The sequence below is a fragment of the Protopterus annectens genome, chromosome 4.part0 (genome assembly GCF_019279795.1).
Source record: "Protopterus annectens isolate FY-2018-M chromosome 4.part0, PAN1.0, whole genome shotgun sequence".
Lineage (NCBI taxonomy): Eukaryota > Metazoa > Chordata > Ceratodontiformes > Protopteridae > Protopterus > Protopterus annectens.
In genome coordinates this window covers 1,331,599,736-1,331,623,539 of record NC_056733.1, presented here as the reverse complement: position 1 = coordinate 1,331,623,539, position 23,804 = coordinate 1,331,599,736, and the positions used below count along the sequence as shown (strand labels likewise).

Genomic DNA, 23,804 nt, shown 5'->3' with positions numbered 1-23,804 from the left:
CATACCTAGCATCTCTTATTGTCACATTTCAACAAAACTTTAGCAGTATTCTCACAATTGGTGTCTTATTTCAGAGATAGAGACTTAGAATTTCTATTGCTGTACTTTGGGGGTCTGATGTACATACATCAGAGGCCAGACCAGAGTGGTATATTTTATTTTCAAATAAAATGAAATCTTTAAATTCAGACACAAAGGAAAACATCTGTAAATTTCTTACACAGTTGCTTTTGTTAACTTTTATAGATTAAAACTAGACTAGAAATAAAAATGCAGTTTGGATGAACTAAAAGGAAACTTTCCTGAGCCACTACAGTTAAAGGTAAGTGCTTTAGTGGCTCATAGTTTCCTGTTAGTTCAACCAAACTGCATTTTGATGTCGTCCTATTCCCATGTTGCAGTATTCACTGTGGGACCCTCCACCTCAGGTGACCTGAACGTCCGGCTCATATGCAAAAGCTTAAGCCTGGTTGCTACCAGGTGCATGGGACGTTACATGAAGGGCCATAAACCACGGGCCTTAAATGTGATTTCTGCATGCACAGACTTCAGAACTTCTCTGCCGCAGTTGAACACAAGATCGATTGCTTCACTCCACACTGTTGAAGACATCTTCAGAGAAGTACCCTGTTGGGGAAATCCTTCTTCTAGCTTGAACTTTTGTTGCTTTCTGTTATTTTTAGCTGATGTCTGCTAGAAAGGGGAAATGTAGATGCAGATGTCAGATTCCGCAGAAGGATTCGCATGAACTTTGTTTGTTCTTCTTAGGCCAGGAACACGACCACACCACCTGTAGCATCTGCCAGTCATTCGTACCGAAAACCCTTTGTAGTCATCTGGCAGCCTTAAAACTTTATCTCGAGAACCAGAGATTAAAGTGCCTAACCCTACATATGGATCCCGGAGTCAGCCTTCAAGGTGGAACCGCCAAAAAAGAAGGCAAAGTTACAAAGCCTACCACTCCGTCGTCGGATGTTCCACCAGCCACCAATTTAGGGGTTGATGAACGTCCATTAGAACATTTACTGGTCTCTCCAGTCCCCATATTTTATGGAAACTGCCTGGCCAAGACCACCTTTGTCAGAAGGGCACCAGCCCCATCCACCTCCTCCTCCTGTAGACACAGGGAAGGGTCTAGAAAGGCATTTTCCCTGAGGGCAGCCATTCCACAGTCTACCACCAGGCAGCCCTTTCAAGACAGAAACAGTAATGCATGACTGCCTTAGCCACATCCTCCTCTCGTCCTGCATCTCTCACTGTCTACCCCTCTGGAAGAAAGTCACTTCAGACTGCTGGGTTCTGGCAATAGTGGAAAAAGGGTACTTCATGTCCTGGCAGGCAAGGCCCTTTCCACAAAGCATCCCCTTCCCACCCAAAAACCAGCTACACCTAATCCCTCATGTTATCCAAGAACTGCTTGCCCAGGGGACCATAGAAAGCATCCCCTCAGGCCAAGAAGGGAGGGGGTTCTACTCCAGGCTCTTCTTTGTGCCAAAAAAGGATGGCCCTTGGAGGCCCATCTTGGATTTCTCCTTCCTAAACCTCTTCCTGAATGTCCCTTCCTTCAGAATGTTATCACTACAAAGCCTTCTTCCACTATTGCCACCCAAAGCTTTCATGGCCACTTTGGACTTGAAGGAGGCATGCCTCGACATTCCCATCCACCCAAACTATAGAAAGCATTTGCATTTTGATGGACACTCTTCAAACTTTCAGTTTACTGCCTTGCCCTTTGGTTTATCTGCTGCACCAAGAGTCTTAACAAAGTGCCTAACCCCCAGCAGTAGCCTACTGCAGAACAAAAGGCATTCAGATCTCTCACTACCTAGATGACGACCTCATCTTAGCAGAAGAGTAAAGCATTCTCATGAAACACTTGCTATTCACTATGTGCCTGCTGCAGAGCTTGGTGCTCACTCTCAACCTGGCAAAATCATCCTTTGCTCTAGCCCAAGACAAAACATTCCTGGGCTGCAGGATAAGAACTGACTTGATGAAGGTCTTCCTTCCTCAGGTCAAAGTATCCTCCCTAATCAAACACTTCCACAAGCTCCTTCTGGTCACCCACATCTTGGCCAGGCAGTTCATGCATCTCCAAGGCCTCATGGCAGCTACAATCCCTATGGTACCCTTTGCCAGGCTGCACATGAGGAGGTTCCAGCGGTACCTAAAAATGTCTGGTCACAACACAAACAGCCCCTGGACATTCATGTACCCTTCTTAACCTGCCTAAAGACAGAGCTGTGGTGGTGGATCCAGTAAGTACACCAGAACCCAGGCCTCTCTCTGCAACCCACCAACCCAGTTCAATGCTTGCACATGGATGCCTCCGATCTGGGGTGGGGAGCAACCATGAATGGCCTTAAGGGCAGGCCCAATGGGAGCCCTCCCTCCAGAAAAAAACATATCAACATAACATAAGGGAGATGACTGCGCTACATCTAGCCCTACAGACCTTCCTCCCTCCTCTGCATCCAGGTCCCATATCAACATAAGGGAGATGACTGCGCTACATCTAACCCTACAGACCTTCCTCCCTTGTCTGCATCCAGGTCCCCTCCAAATCTTCACAAACAATGCAACTGTGATGTGATACATCAACAAATGGGGGGGGGGGGCAGGTCTTACCTACTCCACAGGCTAGCAATGCAGGCATGGGAGCTAGCCTGTCAGCACATCATCACACTATCACACTGCAGGCAGTCTGTATTCCATCCCAGGACAACCATCTATCAGATGCCCTTAGTAGATCCTTCTCTGTGCATCACTAGTGGATGTTGCACAGAGATGTGTTCTTAGACATTGTCCACCAGTGGGGCTCACCTCAAATAGATCTGTTTGACTCCCCTCAGAACAGACATTTGCAGCTTTTCTGTTCCAGAGGTCCATCCTCACTAGCCTGGCAAGTGGATGCCTTCTCCATCTCTTGGAAGGGACTGTTCCTTTATGCCTTCCCTCTCTTTCTTAAAATCCAGAGGGATGAGCCAAGAATCTTGCTGGTGACTTCCTATTGAACAAGGCAGCATTGGTTCCCCCTTCTTCAATCTCTTGCTAATGGCAATCACCACAAGTTGCCTCACAGGGTGGACCTGCTCACACAGCAGAAGGGATCTCTCATTCATCCACACCTGGAGATGCTCTGCTTAACCCTCTGGGTGATAAACTCTTGATTCCCTTCAGACACTGGTACTCAGAGGACGTGGTATCCATCCTGCAAGGAGGCCAGGAAACCCACTACCAGGAGATCCTTTGTTTCCAAATGGTGAAGGTTCTCCAAATGGTGTTTCCAAAGGCAAAGAGACCCCCTTCCAAGCGGATGTTCCACTAGACCTTTGTGTGTGAGCTCATAAAATCAGACCTTTCATGTTTTTCAGTGAAGGTCCACTTATCTGCCGTCTCTGCCTGCTTACCTTTAGACCCACCTCTTCTTTCCAGGTTGGATGTCAAACTATTTCTGCACATTAGGCCACCTAAGAAACCTATTCCACCAGCTTGGGGCCTAAACTATGTACTAGAGAAATTCACAATTGCACCCATTGAACCAGCAAACTCTGCTTGTCTGCAGATGTGCACATGGAAAACTGTCCTATTACTAGCCCTTACTTCAGCCAGGATGGTTTCTGAATTACAAACACTCATGGCACCCCCACCCTACACAGTCTTCCACAAAGATAGGGTGACCCTTCGCACCAACCTCTCCTTCATGCTAAAGTGGTCAATGAGCTGTCCCTCAATCAATCTGTTCATTTACCCACCTTCTTTCTCTCTCCCCAAAATGCAAGTGAGAGAGTACTCCACTCCCTTGATATCCACAGACAATTAAGGTTCTATTTGGACAAAACCAAAGCCATTAGAATGTTCAATCAGCTCTTTGTGTCCTTCCACCCCAGGACAAGGCTGTGTCCAAACAAACTATATCTTCCTGGAATCCTGGATACACAAAACTCTTTCCTTCTGCTACTCTTACCATGGCAAAGACTTACCTTACAATGTTAAGGCACATTCTACAAGAGCTGTGGCCTCTTCTAGAGCCTTTCGGAAAGGCCTGGACACAGCCTTCATTTTTGAGGCAGCCACGTGATCCTTTGTGCATACCTTTACCAAACATTACAAATTGAACCATGCCTCTGGAGCCAGGGTAGGATTTTTCAAGGGCAGTCCTGCATGGATTCCTGGAAATTGCAACTTCTTCCACCACACTTTCCTTCTCTTGACCAGTGGCACTCTCCCACAGTAAGAATACTGCAACATGGGAATAGAAGGACATAGATTAGTTGTGTAAAATCTTGCCATAACCATAGATGTCCTTCTCTTCCATGCTGTAGTATTTCTTCCCACCCACCTACCCCCATTCATTACATTTACCCTGTCTAGATAGCATCTTTTTTGTACTCCTTAGACTGTTGTCAGACTAGGCAGTCAGTTCTGAGGTCTGTGCATGCAGAAGTCACATTTAAGGCCCATGGTTTATGACCCTGCGTGTGACGTCCCACACACCTGGTAGCAACCAGGCTTAAGCTTTTGCATAGGAGCTTGATGTTCGGGTCGCCTGAGCCGGAGGATCCCACAGTGAGAATACTGCAACATGGAAGAGTAGGACATCTATGGCTATGGTAAGACTTTACACAACTAATCTTTATTAGTCATTCAGTGGCATAACCTCCTGGCTCATAATATCTCCTAAACACCTGTCTTACCACAGTGTGGTAATTGAGTTTCTCTGCTTTCCATCATGTTATATCTCACAAGAAGTGTGATCAACCTTTAACTGTAAGTTGCCTTGGTAATGCACTTTGGGCCTTAAATGCGTTTTCAAAGCCCCTCAACTACAAGTTCTTTCTTTAAAATTCCAAAGCAACATATACAAAATGAATGACTTAATTTTTAAACATCTGTGTGGCACTCATCAACCCAATGACCCCTTGCATATTGGACCTGTAAAGCTTTTAACTATTCCTACTGCTCTTCTTGGTCATACTTTGTGAAAGACAGTATAATGTGAGCCCATAGTTTTAGAAGCTGTTTTCAGCAGAACTTTCAACAGATTCCATACTGTTCTCCAGTATTCCTTCCCAGGCCACTTAAATGACTGCATTAAATATTTATTGGTATAGAAAGATATAGTAAAACTCCAATGTTTAATACTCTGCTCCTGGTGCATATTAAATCGGAGTGATCCGAAAGAGCTAAAAACCAAGTTTAGAAACAGCAGACATAATAGCCATACCATTTGGCTTTAAGAAGTCAGTCAGTTCTTGACCATATATTATAAACAGAAGAATAATATGTACATATTCTCCCTGGCAGGTTTAAGAGATTAACCCACATCTTCCTCTCCTATCTGAGGATCCTAGTAGGGTCTAGGGCCTTCCTGAATATCCCTGTAATCCATGACCAAGTTGGTTTCCCACCATTAACATTCATTTGCGAAATTAAATCATTTTTAACGAAGTTCCTAAGGTTAGCTGTCACTAATTGGAGGATGAATTTCACTCACCAAATAACTCCCATTCCCTTCCTTTTTCCCTTGAATGCTGGAGAGTATCTTTGAGTACCAGATAAAGGCACTCTTAAGTTTGAAGAAATCATACATGACAGCAGAAGAGTTGTTCCTGTTTTCTTACATGAAGCCAAAGCTAATCTGCATAACCAAACATTGCAGATTTTATTGCTTTTCCTTAAGCATAAAATGCAAAGTTAGTCACTGGGTTTCCCACCTCATTTACATTCTACTTTATTACCCTCATCCTGTGTCTGAATGATCTCTTCAACCAGCATTTGTCAGTGGAGTTGTCCTGTAAGTTGGGCAGATTTATAATTATGTTGCTTTGTGTGTGTGTGTGTGTGTGTGTGTGTGTGTGTGTGTGTGTGTGTGTGTGTGTGAGTGCATATGCACACCCTTTTTTTTTTTGTCTTTCTTTTTTAATTCTTGATCTCATCTGACCCATCCATCCTTACCCTCTTAGCAGCATAGTTGGCCCATTCATTCCCCAGTGGCTAGATCCCTTAGCTCATTTATTTGTCTGAAAAAAGAGATGATTGAATATGAAGTGAAGTGGGAGCATTCATCTGCTTATTAAAAAAAGGTTCACCTCACACATAGATTACTCTCCATCCTCTTCTTGGTGGCTTACGAGCTCAACAACTGCTGCTTACACGGGGTGCATAAGCGCTACCTTTTGTCCCAGCCTACTTGTAAGTAACACACTTCTGAAACATGGATGCACTAGGCTTATTGGTGTAAGTGATACACTTGCACTGTTTCAGGTGTTGCCAGTGCGATAGTACAAGCTGGTGTGAGCTACACACACTCACCCTTCCTTACTTGGTCTCTCCAGCACCTATGTTACTCATTGAACATGTATCATTTAGGCTGTTCTCCTTCATTTTGTGGATATTAACAGATTGGACTGGCATGAAGTAGAGAGTTCAGAAGGTGGGAATCCATGATTGCATCCCTGAGGTGTTAGATGTCCCTGAACCTGAGAGATGGACAAAATTCTGAAGTTGTACAAGTTTGGGGCTATCCAAAGAAGAGGAAATCTCAACATTTAACCACAACAGATAGCTTCTTTGCAGATAAAATGTTAAAGTAAATGCATGTTATTTTAAGTCTACATTATGCCATAATGTGTGCTTTTATTGTGAAAATGTTGATTAGAATGATAATTTCATAAGTTAATATGAAACCAAATACATATGTTTAACAGTCTGAAGTCTGCCTGGATGTATTATATGTTCTGCTCTTTTTAGGAAGCAAAGGACCAATTGTCTCCACTTGGAAACACCTTGGAAAAACTCCAGCAGGAGAAGCAAGATCTCACAGACAGAAAAAATGCAAATTACAGAGAATTTCAAAATAAGGTAGGAGAATTATTTACCAAATAGTATAAATAAAGTATTTAACAAGTTTTATTTGTGCCTCTGATTTGGCAGGATTAGGTTTCCGCCCAAAATGAATGTTGGACTAAAGCATTAAAAGCTATTAAAAGTTGTAGGTTAAACATACTGTTACAAGAACATTTGTGATCTCCAAGATCCACCTAAGTGATGTAACTTTCTTCTTTGCACCTGACCTTCTTGCTTCTTCCTTTCACCTTTTCTCCCATCCTTCATCTTCAGTTGCCTAAGTACTACCCTTTGCTCTGTTTAAACAATATCTCTGTGAAATGGTACTACTTTAAGTTGGCCTTTAATTGTATCCATCCTTTACAGCGACCACTCCTGCACACCTTCGGTCCTTCATATTGAACTTTACTTTGAGATTGGACTTTGGCCATTTAGTAATGTCTGTATCATATGCCGCATTTTTCTTCCCATTCTACTGTACAAGTGGCAAGCTAGCTGCATCTTCCTGATATTCCTTGTTCCACTCGCACTTCTTGTGAACCCCTCACATTGTTTGCTACAGTCACCTTTTTTCTGCAAGACTGCTCATTACTGCCCTTTGTAGAAGGATGACTTCTCCATTTCTAAGTCATTTCCCTTGCTAGATATTATAGCATGCTTTTGGCCTTTGACACTACCCTTTAACATGATATTGCATAATGTAGCCTAGGTATGATAGTCATCCCCCAGTTTTTTTTTTTTCTTCCAGGTTTGTATGTATTTCCTCAGCAATGTGCATAAACTTACATTTTTTTTCATTAAATCACATCTGTCACATATCCATCATCTTAAAGATCTACACTGAGTGAGAAATTGACATCTTCACCCCTAACTGCCTCTCCAGTCCTGGAGTCATCACTAAACAGTTTGACCTTGTATGAAAATCAGTGTATGACATTTAATAAATTTATTATAAACTGTCTGGACTGCATGGCATAAAGGCATGAAGGTTGATTACAGCCTAGGTTTGAATAATGTCTTAGGCTCTTAATTTGGCATGGGAGGTGAAGGAGAGCAGCTAATGCTATCTTGCCCCATCCTACTGAAGGTAGCGATCTGACCCCCAACCAGCAAGAGGTGCTTCCTTAATGGAGGCCTGGGAACAAGCACCAAGTGCTAGGAGCTTAACACTTGCTTAGTTCTTCCAACATGTGATGTTATAGCTGGAGTAACTTGTGTGGAAACATGCATGTGCCACTGGCCCAGTATTCCAGGACTTTGTCTTATCAGAGCTCATCTAAGGCCATTTGGGGCAGGGAATAAGAAAAGGTATGTGGCCAAGCCTGCTATGTAAATAATGTACATAAGGAAAGCTGGTGGTAGAATGCAGATGTCCAGGAAATCTTCAAAGAAAGAAGGAGCATAGGAAAAAGTGGGAGATAGAAAAGATGGACCTGGCTAATAAAGAGTCCTGGTTGGATAGCAAGACAGTAGATGCAATAACAAAGAACAAGGCATCAAAAGCACTCTACCAGCTTCTGGAAAGTGACTCCAGAAGTGGCACAAAGAAACTATATCAGGTTGCAAGGCAAAGGCAGAAAGGTAAAGAAGATAGTCATCAGGCACCCTTCATAAGGGATGTCTGCAGTAACCTGCTCACCAGCACAGATGACATGTAAGGGAGATGGAAAAATTACTTTGAAGAAAACCCCACACACGTACTGCACAGACACAGCTGACGATGAAAGAAGAAGAGGAGCCAACCTAGTAGGAGATGGAACACCACTAAGGAAAATGAAGTCAGGGAAAACAGACGGCTCACATTAGATTATGATAGCTGTGATCAAGATGTTGGATGAGTAAGGGAAGAAATGGCTCCTGAAGATACCCCTAGCAGTATGGAGAGAAAAACATATCCCAGATGACTGGAGAATAAGTGTACTAGAATAAAGGGGACATTCATATCTGCCTTCAGTATAGAGGTATCAAACGCTTGTCACACTGCATAAACGTTCTGTAGAGGGTATTTGATAAATGAATACTCGGCAGTAGTAGAAAGTAAGATGGGAGATGATCAGAATGCATCACAACTGACCCAGTGTTTGCAGTGAGAAGAATAAATGAGAAGAAACTATTGATGAAAAAAAGAGTCCAATTCAGCATTCCTAAACTTGAAGAACGCATACATCAAGATCCCAAGAAAGCTGATATGGACAGTCCATTAATAGTTTGAATTCCCAGAAACAGTAGAATTAGTGCAGGCTGTGTACCAGGACCCAACATTACAAGTATGAATGGTATTCAGACTCATAGAGGGATTCCCAGTGGAAGTGGGTGTGCATCAGCGTTCAGCTGACTGCTGTTTACACTGGCAAGGGCTATATTACCAAACAGGTTGCGGGAGACAGATCAACAAAATTGATGTATGTAGATGATGTGGCATTACAGGCGGACTGTGCACAAGAACTACTTCAGCAAGTGAGAAGGGAGTGGAATACAAAACTGTAGTCAAACTGGATAAAACTAAGAAGAGACGGTTGTAATGGCTGCAAATGGAGGAAATCAGAAGAATCTGAAAACTGAGATAGAAGGGAAAATAATGAAAAGGTTAGCTTCAATGATCTGGGAGAGGTGGTTGAGGAGAAGGGAAGTCTGAATGATGAGACTGAATCAAGAATCTGGGGCTGCAGCCAACTGGCACAGTGTGTCAGGAGTAGTGTATGACAGAAGAATGCCAAAGAAACTGAAAAATAAGGTGTACAAAACAGTGGTGTGACCAGCATTTACTGTATAGTACAGAAATCTGGGCAATTCTGAACAAGAGCAGTTTGGGAAACTAGAGGTGATGGAGAAGTGCCTGAGATGGATAGTGGGATGTACACTGTAGGACAGCCAAAGAAATGAAGCCATCAGAGCACAAGCCCAAATATCTCCAATTGCAGAGAAGGTTAAAGAGAACAAGTTATGGTAGTTTGAGCACATGTGCAGGAAAGCAGAAAGCAGTGTGATAAAGTATATTTGGACAGACAGTAGAAGGCAAGAGGAAATTAGGGTGCCCAGTAAAGAGATGGATAGATTGAGTGAGAGAAGACCTGTGACAGACATAACTGTTGAAAAAAGGTAGGAGATTGGCACTGAGTCAATAGAAAGATGGTGACCGTTGATATGAGACCCCATCTCCACGTAGAAAAAAGAAAAAGGTTGTTAATGGTTATTATGTTAAGTAGAGATTGCAGAGGGGCATCCTTGTGAATGAGTGTGTGGTCCTTTCATGTCAGAGTCTAAGGTTTAGGCCCTAGGCTTCAGACAGCTGTTTGTTGTCTGGTGGGATCTATCATCAAACTGCTAGATATCAACCTTCTTAAACATTGCCTGACACCAACACTAGGCATAGTGCAAGTGTGTCAGTTTCTTGTACCACCATTCACAGGTGTGTTGAGCATGTGACACCTGCCTTTTGCAAACTCAGCCTAATGCATATCCTTGCACGAGCACAGTTGTTCTGGAACTTTGGGATGAGTTAGGAATCTCCCTTTCCCTCCATTCCCTGTGAGGAATGAGTTGCCTGTCATATCTGAGACAGTCAAAGATAATGAGCTGTACTAATCCATCTCAGACTGACCTCTAAACCCCATTTTACCTTTAAAAAAAGTGTCTGAATGAGCCTTCATCTTCCCTGTGGAGCCTATCATCAAGGATGCTGTTTTGAAGCATGAAAGCAACTAGATTCAGCTACTGCAGTTTCCATAGTGATGACGATACTTTATAAATCCACAGATGACTGAAGTGAGATATTGACAAGGCATCCCAGTGTGGACTTTAGTGTGATCTCAGTCTAGATGGAGATGCTCAACAGTCTCAACACCTTACCACTGAGCTGGGAATTTTACAGTGGCTAATTGGGCAAGAAGAGAATAGCCTTCTGTACTATACTGTGGTTTAGATCTGTCAGCTGTATGCATTTACCTGTTCAAGTTCTTTATCTCCTAATGACGAGCTTATGTATTCTGAAAAGTCAAGTGCATTTTATAAAAGGGTATCACACCATATTGATGATAATGTTCTCTGTCCTTTTCCAGTTTCTCCATAGAGCTGTTAGCATTTGAATATCTTTCAGCCCTTCTTGAATCTGGGTTCAAAGAACAGCCAATAAGGGCTCTCTGTGTGACTTCCAGAATGGGCTATAAAGTGGTCTTTAAAGTCAAATTTTTGTTTTGCTGATGTCATTGTTAGGAGAGCAGGCCTAAGGATGTGCCTGTATTGGATTGCATTATGGAGGCTGGCATTCTGTCCTGGATGCTGTGTTATCTGGGAAAATTTTGTTCACCAGCCCTTAACAGAAATTGGTGGATGCCATCCTTAAATGGAAGTGGATTAGACAATCACCACTGTAGACATACTTTATGATCCCCTCTTTGGCCAGACCCAATGAAGGAAAAGCATCCTTTCAAAGCCAAGATGGCCCTTAATTATGACAGTTTTCTTTTCCAATTGTCCTAGCTATATTACAAACATAACAAAAAAGCGCACCAAGTTCTGCATTCAAATATTTGTTTGTAGATGAACAAAAAACTCCACATAAAAAGTTTATTAATAAACAAAGCCCTTTTGTCCTTTGTCCCACTTTACAAAAAGGGACTTCATCAGTATTAAAAAAAAATCCACTTCCCCTTCTTAAATATGTCCGTCAAAAATGATTCATCCGATCAGAAACTAAAATTAGTCATCCTAATGATACTATGTACAGCCTTCCCCAGTAATTAAATTAATCCATTAATTTGAATGCAACAAATTTTAAAAAAGAGATTTTGGTGTTTTAATTCTCATTAGCCATACTTGTAAGAATACTTAAAACAGACATAGCATCATTAATTCCCAGTTTCATACAAGCATTAAGAAGTATTTGCCAAATCAACTCTTTTTGTTCAAGTAAGTTATCAATGTGGCTGTCCGTCTAATTGATGATAACCTTATCGATTTAAAAAAAAAATGAACAAAGAACAATTAAATGAGTGTCTGTGCAGGGCATTACTATGCTTAACGTTTTTGATATTGTACGTATGCTTGTATGTTCTTAAGCTTTCTAGTAGTCTTACCCACATAAAATGTTGAAAAATGCTGTGATGTATGTATGTATGTATATATATATATATATATATATATATATATATATATATATATATATATATATTTATTTTTAATTTTGGTGTGTTTAAATAAATGGGTTAGTTTAATTACTGTGGAAAAATGTTGCATATTTTATCATTAGGATGATTGATTTTACTTTTTGACTGTTTGAATAAATTTTGACTGACATGTTTAAGAAGGGGAAGCAGATTTTTTTGGTTGCTTTGTTTTGTTCTAACTATGATTTAGTCCTTTTTTGTGTAGTGGGATGAAAGCACTTAGTTTGTCATTAAACTTTTTTGTTTATGTATGAAACAGTAAATAAGTGCAGGATTTGTTGCGCTTCTTTGTTTTGTTTGTTATAAGTATTTCTGCTGTGATTATTAGTTACTAGCTTTGTTTGTGGAGCTCACTGAATTACTGTTTTTTTTTTTTTTGTATTGTGAGCATAGCGATGGCTCCATGGTGTCTTAGGTGGAGTGTTTACCTGGAAATTTAGCCATCCTAATTCAGCAGTTATCTAAATTTGTTCCAATTACACCCATTGCTATGGATAAATGTAATGGGAACAAATGATCTTTTGGTCCTACAATGTGTTCAGCACTGAATGCACTTGTGCCTCACTGATGAACTAATACCAATACTAGGTTTACAGTGGTTACTAACTTGTACTCATTGTTAGTTAATCCCAGTTACATTTTTCAGAGTGTTGATGGGTTAGCGAGAGGATCATTATTTTCACAACTGAAGCTGTTTGAAAGCTAACTGCTTAAATATAGAAACCTTCAGCTCGATAGTTGCTATTTGGTGGAATGTATTTGGATTAATCAGGTTCCAAAAGGTTTACAGTGTTGTATATTTCTAGTTGGGTTGGTTCAAAATTCATTATTACACCAGGGTTTGCCAAATTCTTTGACCATACGTATGGAAATTATGAAACTCATTATGTTGGACAACAATAGGAAGTTGCATCTTTTAGATGAAGAAATTAGCATTCATTGTTAGTACTGGGAATGATTAATTGTTTGTTTCCAATAAGGCTAACAATACGGCTGCCCAAAATAGGCAACGTAAGCAAAAAAAGTTTAACCGGAACAAGGTCTAGTATGAGGAGAAGTGGGCTTACCTAAGACCCAAGGCATCTGTTCACGAATATGCGGTAGTGAGAAACAATTTGGCACATGTCTTGGCAGATTTAGGTACATCTGTGTAAACTACAGAAGCAGGGGTTGCACACAGTGAGGATGAGGTTTTTGAAACAGTGCATCCCAGACAGTCAAAAAAACTACTGAACCAGGAATCTCAACCTCCAGGTTATCAGGTGAAAGACGGCAGTCATTCAAGATGGGAGGGGGGAAAGAGAGAGAGAAAAATAAATTAGATATGTCTACAACATTAAGTCCTAGAGAAATTAACATTTTTGGAGAATGTTAATGTAGATTCCAGTTTTAGAATTTTTTTAATTTGTCATGTTTTTATTGACGATGACTGTCACTCTGTTTCTAAAAATTTATTTTTTCATTTGTGCCTAATTTTAAGACTGATTTGGCCAATGATTCAGCTGAAGGTATATGCCAGGCAATTACATTTAAAAATCATTTTAACGAGAAAATAGTGGAAAATACCAGTTTTGGTCTTAAGAGAAAGAGTACTTTCACACCACCCTCTAACACCATGGTTTCTATTTTTGAACATGTGTGTGAAGAGCAAACTAGATCATACATGTTTAATTTGTCTTTATGTGATGATAACTTGACCATGTGTGAAAGGACACTTTTGAAACACCCAACGAGTAATAAGATCAGGGTGATGAAACCTGATAAAGGGAGCAGTGCGGTGGTACTTATGGATTTTTTGGACTATTCTAGTAAAACGTTGGTCATTTTATATGATACCAGGACATACAGTCGTGTTTCATAAAGTCAAGTTTTTGTAGCTTATGCTAGGATTGATTTTTGTTTCATGACATGGTTTGTCATTGGAGCATCTCCAATAATTTGCTTGATTTTGTTAACGTTGCCATGCCAGTCATTCCCTCTATTTTTCAGATTCTGAAAAGATATAAGAATGCCCTTGATCCCCTTGTGAGACCCATAATGGTGGCCAGGGGATCTAAAAACAAATCCTTGTTGGCTTGTATAGATTTTTGCTGTAATCATTTATTGGAGAAAGAAAGGCACATTGTATGAGATTCCTGGCACTTGAGGCAATTGTTTGACGATACCTGGTTTAAAAGTGAGATTTTATTTGTTACTCTAGACATTGTGCATTTCTTGTCAGTTATACCTCATGATGAAGGATTAGAACATTTTTCTAGTATTTTGATGGGAGACAGAATGCTTGGAGAGGTTGATTTGTTGTTCTCCAATTTTTAGACTTGGCATTATGGAACAATGTTTTCTGTTTTGAGGGTAAATTTTTTCATAAAATATCAGGGGTCGCTGTTCAGGCCAAATGTGCCCCCATGTATGCCAATTTAGTGTTGACAGACTGGGAGCACTATTTTGCATTTAGCTCTACATTTGAAGACAAAATGGTTCATTATTTTAGATTTCTGGATGACATCTTTATTTTATTGGAGGGTGATGTCCCATCTGTGTTAGAATTCATCATTTGTTTGGAGAGAACAATAGTATTGATTATTTGGATGTCACTATAATTTAAGATGTACAGCAAAAAAAGTATTTGTCTAACATTTCTCATAAAAAAAACGTATTTCAACTCTTTTCTGCATTATCGCAGTCGTCACCCCCGTTTTCAAAAGAACATTGTTAAGCGGCAGATGGTGCACCTTTTGAGGTTCATGTCTGATTATTTAATGTTTTTTGGGGAATTAAATTAAGCTTGTACTCCTAATCACTCTTAAAGGAGATTAAAGAGGATATTATTAGAGGGAGAAATTCTAGATTTGCCCCTATTCTTGGGGCAAAAAAGATAGATACATACATAGATATATATGAAGGGCATCAGTTTGGTGACCAGAGGTGGTATTAAAAACTTCAGCACTAAGAAGGGGCTGTGGTAGTTTCCTGCAATAAGGAAGCCCCCAAACATTTGAACATTTAAAAAAAATGTGGAACATTGTATTTCCAGCCGACCTTAGGATTATTTTAATGAGGCCCCTATTGTATAGAGTACGGGGAGAAATATTAAAAGACATATGAAAGGTTTGCTTTTGGAAGTGGGCAGGTTGGGAGACAGATTCCCAACAAAGATTGTCATGAGCAGTGTTTATTTTGCGTAGGTGCTTCCCAGGGCCGTAAGTCTTGTGAGATTTGCCAAGCTTTCATTCTTAAGATGTTGCATAGCCGACTTCTGAAATTATTAGGCATGATGGCAGCAGCAATTCTAGCCATACCACTAGCTCGTATGCACATGCGGATACTAGAATGGCTGTTGTTCACTCAATGGTCTTACAAAGAGTTTCCCATGTGTCACACTATAACAATCACAAATTCATGCAAAAAGGACCTTCAGTTGTGGTTGACCTCACTTCATGTCACAATAGGACACCCATTTGTACTACCCCCTCCAGCAGCCACAGTGACCACGAACACTTTCCTCATAGGGTGGGGGGGCATTTTCAGGGAAAGACAGCCCAAAACACATGGACCGATCAAGAGACACATCTGCATATCAATGTCCTGAAGATGAAAGCAGTACTTCTGGCATTGCAGTACTTTCAAGACTTTCTTCCTCTGGGTACGATTGCGATCCAGACAGACAACATGTCAGTGGTCTGGTATTTGAACAAACAAGGAGGAACCAGGTCTTACCCCCTTTGTCGCAAGGCTGTCAGAGTATGGCAGTGGGCTGTTTCCACCCAGCGCTTTCTGTTGGCAAAGCACATCCCGGGGAAATCCAGCATGATAGCAGACAAGCTCAGCAGGGCTATCTTGTTGCCCCACGAGTGGTCAAGAAAGAAGTAGCGAACAGGATATTCCGCAGGTGGGGCCAGCCTTGCTGCGACCTTTTTGCCAGTCACATGAACATGAAATGCAGAAGCTACTTTGCCCTGATTCCCTCTCCGGGAGAAGCTCCAAGGGGATGCACTCGTACACGATTGGCCTCTGGGTCTCTTCTATGCATTTCCACCAATCCCGTTGATACCCAAGGTTCTACAGAAAGCAAAAACCCTGGGAAGGACCATCATACTAATAGCCCCTCTTTGGCCTTGTCAGATTTGGTTCCCCTTCCTTCGACTTCATCTTTTGGGGGATCCTTGGATTCTGGACCCAGGTCCAGACCTTCTGATGCACTCTTTGGGGGATCTTCATCCCTCTCTGCAGTCCCTGAAGCTGACAGCTTGGCTGCTCCAGTTCCCATCATAGCCAGGTTCCATAACCTCTCCAATGAGACAAAACAGATTATTTTATCTTCCCACAAATCTTCTACTAGGAAGCTATATCTTAGCAAATGGAAAAAGTTGTCTATATGGGCCTCTAAAAATAATATTGATCCTTACCCAAGCCTCTATGGCCTCCATCTTAGAGTTCTTAACTATGATTTTTTATCGAAGGAGCTACAGCAGCAACAGTTCGTGTTCAGTTGGCTGGTGTTTCAAATTTTCATCTTGGATTTGAAGGGTTGAATATCATGTCTCACAAGTTATCCAAAGCCTTCTCAAAGGGACTTTTCATATTAGACCACCTGTGAAATCTCCCTATTCTCCACGGAACCTAAATTTTATGCTTTCTCGCATAATTCTTCCACCATTTGAACTAGTTTCCTTTTGTGACCTCAAATTTTTGTCATGGAAAACCATCTTTCTGGTAGCTATTACTTCTGCCCGCAGAGTGTCAGAGCTTCAGGCTTTGTCCATCAAGCCTCCGTATTTGATATTCCATGCTGACAGAGTCTCACTTAGACCAAACCTCTCATTTTTGCCCAGACTGTGCACTGAAACCAATCTCAACCAGATCATTGATTTGCCAGTCTTCTTCCCCAACCATACGAACAATTTAGAGTATGTGCTGCATAAACTTGATATTCACAGACAGCTCAGATTTTATTTGGATAGAACAAAAGATTTCTGAAAATCAGACCAGCTTTTTGTTTCATTCTCGGACTCCAGGAAGGGTAGACCAGTGGCTAAAACTACTCTGTCTAAATGGTTATCTGATTGTATCACCTTTGCATGTTCAGCTGCCAATATGCCTTTGCAACATAAGATTAAAGCTCACTCAACTAGAGCAGTTTCTACATCATCTGCTTTTTCTGCCAGACTTCCCATTAATAACATTTGTGCAGCAACCACTTGGTCAAAACCTCATACTTTCATCACTCACTACAAAGTTGACAGGGCCTCCTTTGGATCCACGGTCCTGAGAAATGTACTCCCGTGAGCCACCCAAGGTTGATGGTGCTTGGGAAAGCTATCCATCAGTAAAGAATGAACGGCGAGATTAAACAACTTCACATTAAGAAGATATGTACTTACCATAACATTCCATGTGAGTTGTTCATCTCACCTTCATTCTTGCGTCCGTCCCTCCTACCCCCTCCTGGGCTGAAAGATGACCGAGATGCTGGATCCATCCTGGTTACTCAGTACTTCTATTCCTTTCTCTTTGGGGTGAAAGAATGACATATGGTATTATTATATGCAGCAAACAAGATCTAAGGTAATTCCAGGTGCATCATGGGATGGGAACTTGGCCTCGAGCTATTTGAAGATCTTGAGCTTTGCAATTGGCCATATTGGAGCCGATGGGTCGGCTCCAAACCCATCATTAAAGAATGATGGTGAGACGAACAGCTCCCATGGAAAGTTATGGTAAATACATAACTTTTTTTCTAACCTTAATCTGTTTTTTATGAGACAGAATTTTTATGATGCATGATCTTTAGGTAATCCTTGATGAAAGATGTAACACTTAGGGATCAGGTGTCCATTTTTAAGTTCACATGTATTCATTTAAGAATATGTTATCATTTTGGACATTTAACTTTTATCTGCCAACGGAAATGTAGTTATTTATTTATGCCTTTTGTTCTTTGTATCCAGGGTGCTGCATTTCCCTGTAGTCAGAGCTTCTTGACAATAAACTTGATTGGCTACAGCTAGTAAAGAATGCTGCTGTGGGTGGATACTTACTGGTACATCACTTAACTACCATACTATGCTACTTCTCTAGAGATTGTTTACCTGTTCTCTCACATAACCTTTATACAGTTCTGGTGTAAAAGACCTTTAAGTACCTATCTTCTTGCCAACTCTTTCCATTCTGCCTCTGGAAGGCTGGTGTTAGTTCCAAGGTTGCAGCTTAAGTCATATGGGATTCTGTGTTTTATTAAAGCTTGCATCTTTGGAATCTACCTATTTGGTTGTAAGAGTCTACCACACTGAGTGATTTACAGAGATTTTAAAAAGGCCTATTTTCATCATTTTAAATGATGTGGCTTTATTTATTTATTTTTTTTTTTTTTATTTATTTTTTTTACTATGCTTAACTGTAGGCATGTTAATACAGGGCGTGTTAGGGTTTTACTGTGTTCTAGTAAGTAGCCTTCATGTTTTTAGTTCATTTAAGTAATATTTGCTGTAATAGAACTTGCCTGAGCATGGACTGTAAGAGAAGCTATTTTGATATTTGATGTCTAGAAAATGTCAATAGGAAAGCTGCTTTTACTAGTCAACTTCACCACCGATCTTATTTTAAAGATTCAGTGGGTTCATAGGTTCATAAGTACTTACTAGGTTATTGATCTCAACCTAGCAATGCATTCCCAAAACATTTATTGCTCTTGTATTACAAATGTGAATAACCCAGAGCCCTTGCATTTCAAGTATGAATAGCCCAGAGCCCAGACATTTACATGCTGCCCCTATCCAAAAGGGACAAAGGTGCGAAACCTGGGGGGAATTTGCAGTTGCCCATACTTTTGTCCATATTATGCTTGAACAGAGTAAGAGATGTACTTTGCTTTATGTGGATTCCAGAGAAGTTGTTTTATGTGTGATACATATCTGTCCCACCAACATGTTTTCTTTGCGTTTTAGACAAGGTTAAGATCTCTTGAGTTGGGTATTTATGGCACCAGTAGACTTCTGCATGTGCAGTAGGTGTGAAAAGATGGGGTCTGTTTAAACTGTGTAAGCAAAGTGAAGAACTCCCTTCAGTAGCCTTTAAGATACAGAGAAGAAGGACAGGGCTTTGGGATGGTCCTTGTAGTTTTAATGATTTTGGCCCTTGATTTTCTCAGTGAGAAAACACTGTGATCATTTAAGTTGTGTCATTTGTTCAATGATTGGTGTAATAAGTGCTGAATGTAGTGGAATGATTATGTCCCTAGATATGGATGCCTTACCCTTACCAATGAGCCACCCAACAAAGAAGGACTTCTTGAAGTAGTGGATAAATGGTGATTGAAGGACAATTCATTGTCTACATAGTTTTCCTAGTCCTTAACTAGTAGATCAGTTTGCAGGGGATGTTGTTGATGTGAAAGACACTATTATACATTTTTTGGCATTTAATTTTAGGCCATGGTTTTGACACTAGTTGTTTAGGAAAGGCCATTTTGAAAGATCTTGGAGTCTTCTGGAGAGTTTATGATGGCATCAAGTTTATACTCATCTGCAAACCCAATTAGCCATTAACCCTTAACATTAGCTTTGACCTTCAAGAAGTTAGATGCCAAACAGGAGTGGCCCAAGGACTGTACCCAGGAGTATGCCGGTAGTGACAGATCTTGTGTAGAAGAAAGGGTTCACACACCCTAATTTTTGGGTTCTGTCAGTGAGCCTCTCTTTACTATCCAAAAATTTATATAGGGATTTACTTTTAGCTGGGTGAGTTTATCAGTTATATGCGAGTATGGGATGATGTTGAATGCCTTTGCAAGGTCTAAATATGTGATGTGTACTAATTTCCCTTCATCCATTGCTTCAGTAACCCTTTTGATGAAGTTCACCATGTTAAGTAGGCAAGATCTGCCCTTGACAAAACTGAAATGGGTTGTACGTTGTGACTTTCAAAATGGTTGCACACTGATCAACAGTTTAATTTCAACTCTCCCAGTTTGGAATAAGAAACTGATAATTTTGGTATTGACAGCTTGAATAAAATTCAGTTACTGACTAGAAGGCACATGGCCTGGATGCCAGCAGAGAAGACATTTAGAGAACATGAAAGAATATCAACCAGAAAAGATGAAGAGAAAACATACTGGCAGGCAAGAATCCTGACGCTATTCAACAAAAACCAGTTTAAGCTTCAGCTTTGATACAAGTGTTGACTTCCAGTAAATAAATCAAATGTATTCAGAGGTGATTAAAATAAAACTTTGACTATATCAACTGAAATAACAAAAGTCTATAAAATAGAAGAAGATATAACTAGCTATTGAGATGAACTGATGCAACTGTAAAAATCACAGGGTGAAATGAATAAAAGTTTGGCTGAGGATAAGACTTTTGATGAAGCACTATTTCAAAAAAATGTTGAAGTTAGACAATAGAGCGCACATTGAGAACTTGAGATTTTTTGCTGTACCAGAGAAACTGGAAGGAGCAGACTATTAATTTCATGAATGCACATGTAAGCAACTAGACTAGTATATGTTACAAACCTGGCCATGAGAAATTAGCCAAGATCTGTAATAGTAATAGTAAAATGCAGTCATGCCAGCAGAAAAAATTGAGCTTGAAAAAACTCTGGCAGAAGGGAAAAGTATAAAAAATTGAAGACAGCAGAGAGTTTGTAGAAAATGTTTATTCACTGTGCACCAGGTAGAAGAGAAGCAAATGTATCCCATCAGTCAGGGATTGTCAAGAAGCAGGTGTGAGATTCACACTGCTATATCCAGCTGTATTCAGGATATTTTTCCTCAGAGGATCAAAGGCATTTTTGGATGCAGAACAGGTTAATGAGGAAATATTAAAAGTTTATCCAACAAAAAACTGAGCCAGCATACAGAAAGGGACTCCACTCCTCATTCTTCTGATAATAAAGCTCATGTAGAGAGTTTTCCCATATAACCTTTTCCAGTGTTTCAAAGGAAAATTATTGAGAGACAGAAAAAAGCACAAGAAACAACTAGAAGAATCAAGAGCACCTTGGACTTGAACCAGAGTCTGGTGTTGTGGAGATGTTGATGAACAGGAAGAAGACCAGCAACACTAAAATTGGTGTGCTATTATTAACTCCCGGAGTGAGGCCTCACTGAGACCAATGACTGGTGTCAGAACCATGGCCTAAGCTCAATGCCAAAAAATGTGTCGTCATCCCCTTTGGAAAAAACCCAGTTTCCATGAATTACCACATTGATGGTAGTCCACTGAACACAGAAGGCATTATAAGAGATCTGGGAACACAGGTTGATAGCAATTGCCACTGTGATAGAAAGTCCTTATATGTGGCACATCTCATTACTTCGGGTTTTGTATCCAGGAAGAAAGAGGTCATTGTATCCCTCTACTCTTCCCTTATTAGGCGAGTCATTGAGTCCAATGCCCCATTTGGCATGTACCTCACTAAACACCTGCAACAACTGGAGAAGCTGCAAAAGTACCTCACAAAGAGGATCCTAGGCCTTAAACATTTGTCCTATATGGACAGACTAAAAAAACACCAATTATTCTCTGCCTCATATCACCTACTTAGAGGCAATTCTCTGCGTGACTTACAAAACTATGTCTGACCCAGCTGTTAGAAATGCTACATCTAAAGAAATCCCAATCCTCTGCACCACACGCTCCAGAGACCTCAACCTCATTACCACAATCAACAGAACATGCTGGAGGGACAGGTTCATAACCCAGAGACTGCCCATGCTATGGAATAGACTTCCCATACATGTCAAGCAGAGCACCTCACTGGCTGTCTTCAAGAGAAATCTTGATGAGTGGATGGGAAATAGAAAATTCACCCCAGGGATCACTTCAGTGGCTTTACTCGACAGAGACACTGGGAACTAAGGTTGGGTGGCATGATGCCAGGGTAATCCTATGGGCTAGGCTTTTAAAGGCCCCACGGCCATTAGCCTAGTATACACCTATGAACCTATGAACTTATGAATACATGAGAGAGTATAATGCATTGATCAGATTTGTGAAGTATGGCTTTGCAAGAAAAAAATGTCTAAAAAAGCCTGGACATTTCTTCGACTTTACATGATGTCATATAACTAAGTAAAACATTTTTGCTATTAGTATTTGTATAAAACATTTTGGGATATAAACTGCATGTTATATATTGTAAAGCAGTTTGTGCTGTGTGTGGTCAGAAGTATTTTAAATGTGGGGGGGGTCTTTTCAGTGACTCTGTTAAAGATGTTAAAGTAAAATAGTACTTTTTAGTTGTAAGAAATATAGACTTTATAGTATAACATAAGAAGAAAGGCTGGACAAAAGCAAGTTTAATGTTTATATGCTGTGTTCTTGGGCTGCTTGAGTGGGGGTGTTATACATAGAATTATATTTTCTCATATTTTTACAAGTATGAATGTTTAGATTAATGCCCTTGGTTTCAAATATAAAGAAGTGTTTTTATAAGCAAGTAGGCTTTAAAAATAAGAGAAAATTGTGAAAGCCAAGAAAAGGGTTGTTTCCCTAAAGGTCTATAATGCAATTATTTGCATTAAGTTTAAATCTGTGGCTTTGGCACCAGTCACTTGTCTATATTAGTCCCTCTTACAGGGTGTTACTGTCATGGAGTATTTAATAATAGCTCTGAATTTGCATTCGTCTGTGAACTTGGTGAGACAGAGGCCCTTGACATTACCTCTGACCTCTGATAAGTAGACAAAAGGACAGAGCTCTATAGTACTCCATTTTGACCTGATTATTGGAAGAGATGGTTTCATCAGTTCTCACTTCTTGGGTCCTATATGTGAGCCAGCTGGCAATCTAGAGAGTTGTTTAGGAATTTATGCCTAGTTCATTGAGTTTGTCCGCAGTACCTGCATGGGGTATTATGTTGAAAGCCTTAGCCAGGTCTAGGTAGGTGGTGTGCACGTCACATATCACTTCACCCATTGTCTTGGTTACCCTCTCAAAGAAGTTTACCAGGTTAAGTAGGTATGACCTTCCTTTGACAAAACCAAACTGGGATGTCTGTAGGTTGTCCAGTGTCTTTGTTGATCATTTCCATGGTAATTCATTCCATGGCTTTGCATTTTAGACTAGCCAGGCAAATGGGACTGTTGTTTTCAGGGTTGGTTGATGGTCCACCCTTTTGAAGGGGATAACTGTTGCTGCCCTCCATTCATTTGGTAGTCTGGTTTGAGGCTGTATTTGAAAAGTGACTCAAAGTGGTCCTGACAGATCATGTTTCAGACTATTTTGGGAGCAACTTGGGATGAAAGTGAAGAAAAGGGTTGTTTCTTTCATCTGCAAAGATATTTGCTTGTTTTTTTTCCATTAGCAACGGTCAGTGGGAGTCAATAAGTCTGCAGCTGAAGGCATTTGTACATTATGTTCTTAGTGTAATTTACAAAGATTCATTGCTGAATACTTTTACATGGGGATGAGCTGTCTGCAGGTTTAAGCAATTAATCTTAAAGGTTCTGAGCATTCTTTGCTGAGGGAAATGCAAAATGTGAACATACAATGGCAAGTAGTTCAGTGTAAAATAAAGAGTGAAATTATGGGAAGTAAGAGATAGCCTCCCTGGCAGTCTCAATACTTTAATATTTTAATATACAATGTAGTTTCTTTTTTTAAAGATAGCCAGTGCAATTTTTATTAGGGCTAAAAATTAATGTTTTCTGAAAACATGTTAGCTGTTTTTCACATCTGAGAGGGGGAGAGAGAAGAAAACTACAGACAGAAATCAATGTCAAGTGGGAACACAGGCTGTAACGTGTGCTTTAGCATGGGTAGTCTTAATTTTTGACTAGTAATT

At 40.4% G+C, this 23,804-nt stretch overlaps 1 protein-coding gene across 1 annotated transcript in view; it reads left to right on the top strand.

Annotated features, from left to right (window-relative positions):
* Nucleotides 1-23,804, top strand: part of RAD50 (RAD50 double strand break repair protein) — a gene marked incomplete in the record, with an annotated part of 1,663,481 nt that overhangs the window by 712,096 nt on the left and 927,581 nt on the right. Inside the window, 1 exon segment of the mRNA XM_044069198.1 lies at nucleotides 6,754-6,864. Within this exon segment, the coding sequence (XP_043925133.1) occupies nucleotides 6,754-6,864 (111 nt within the window).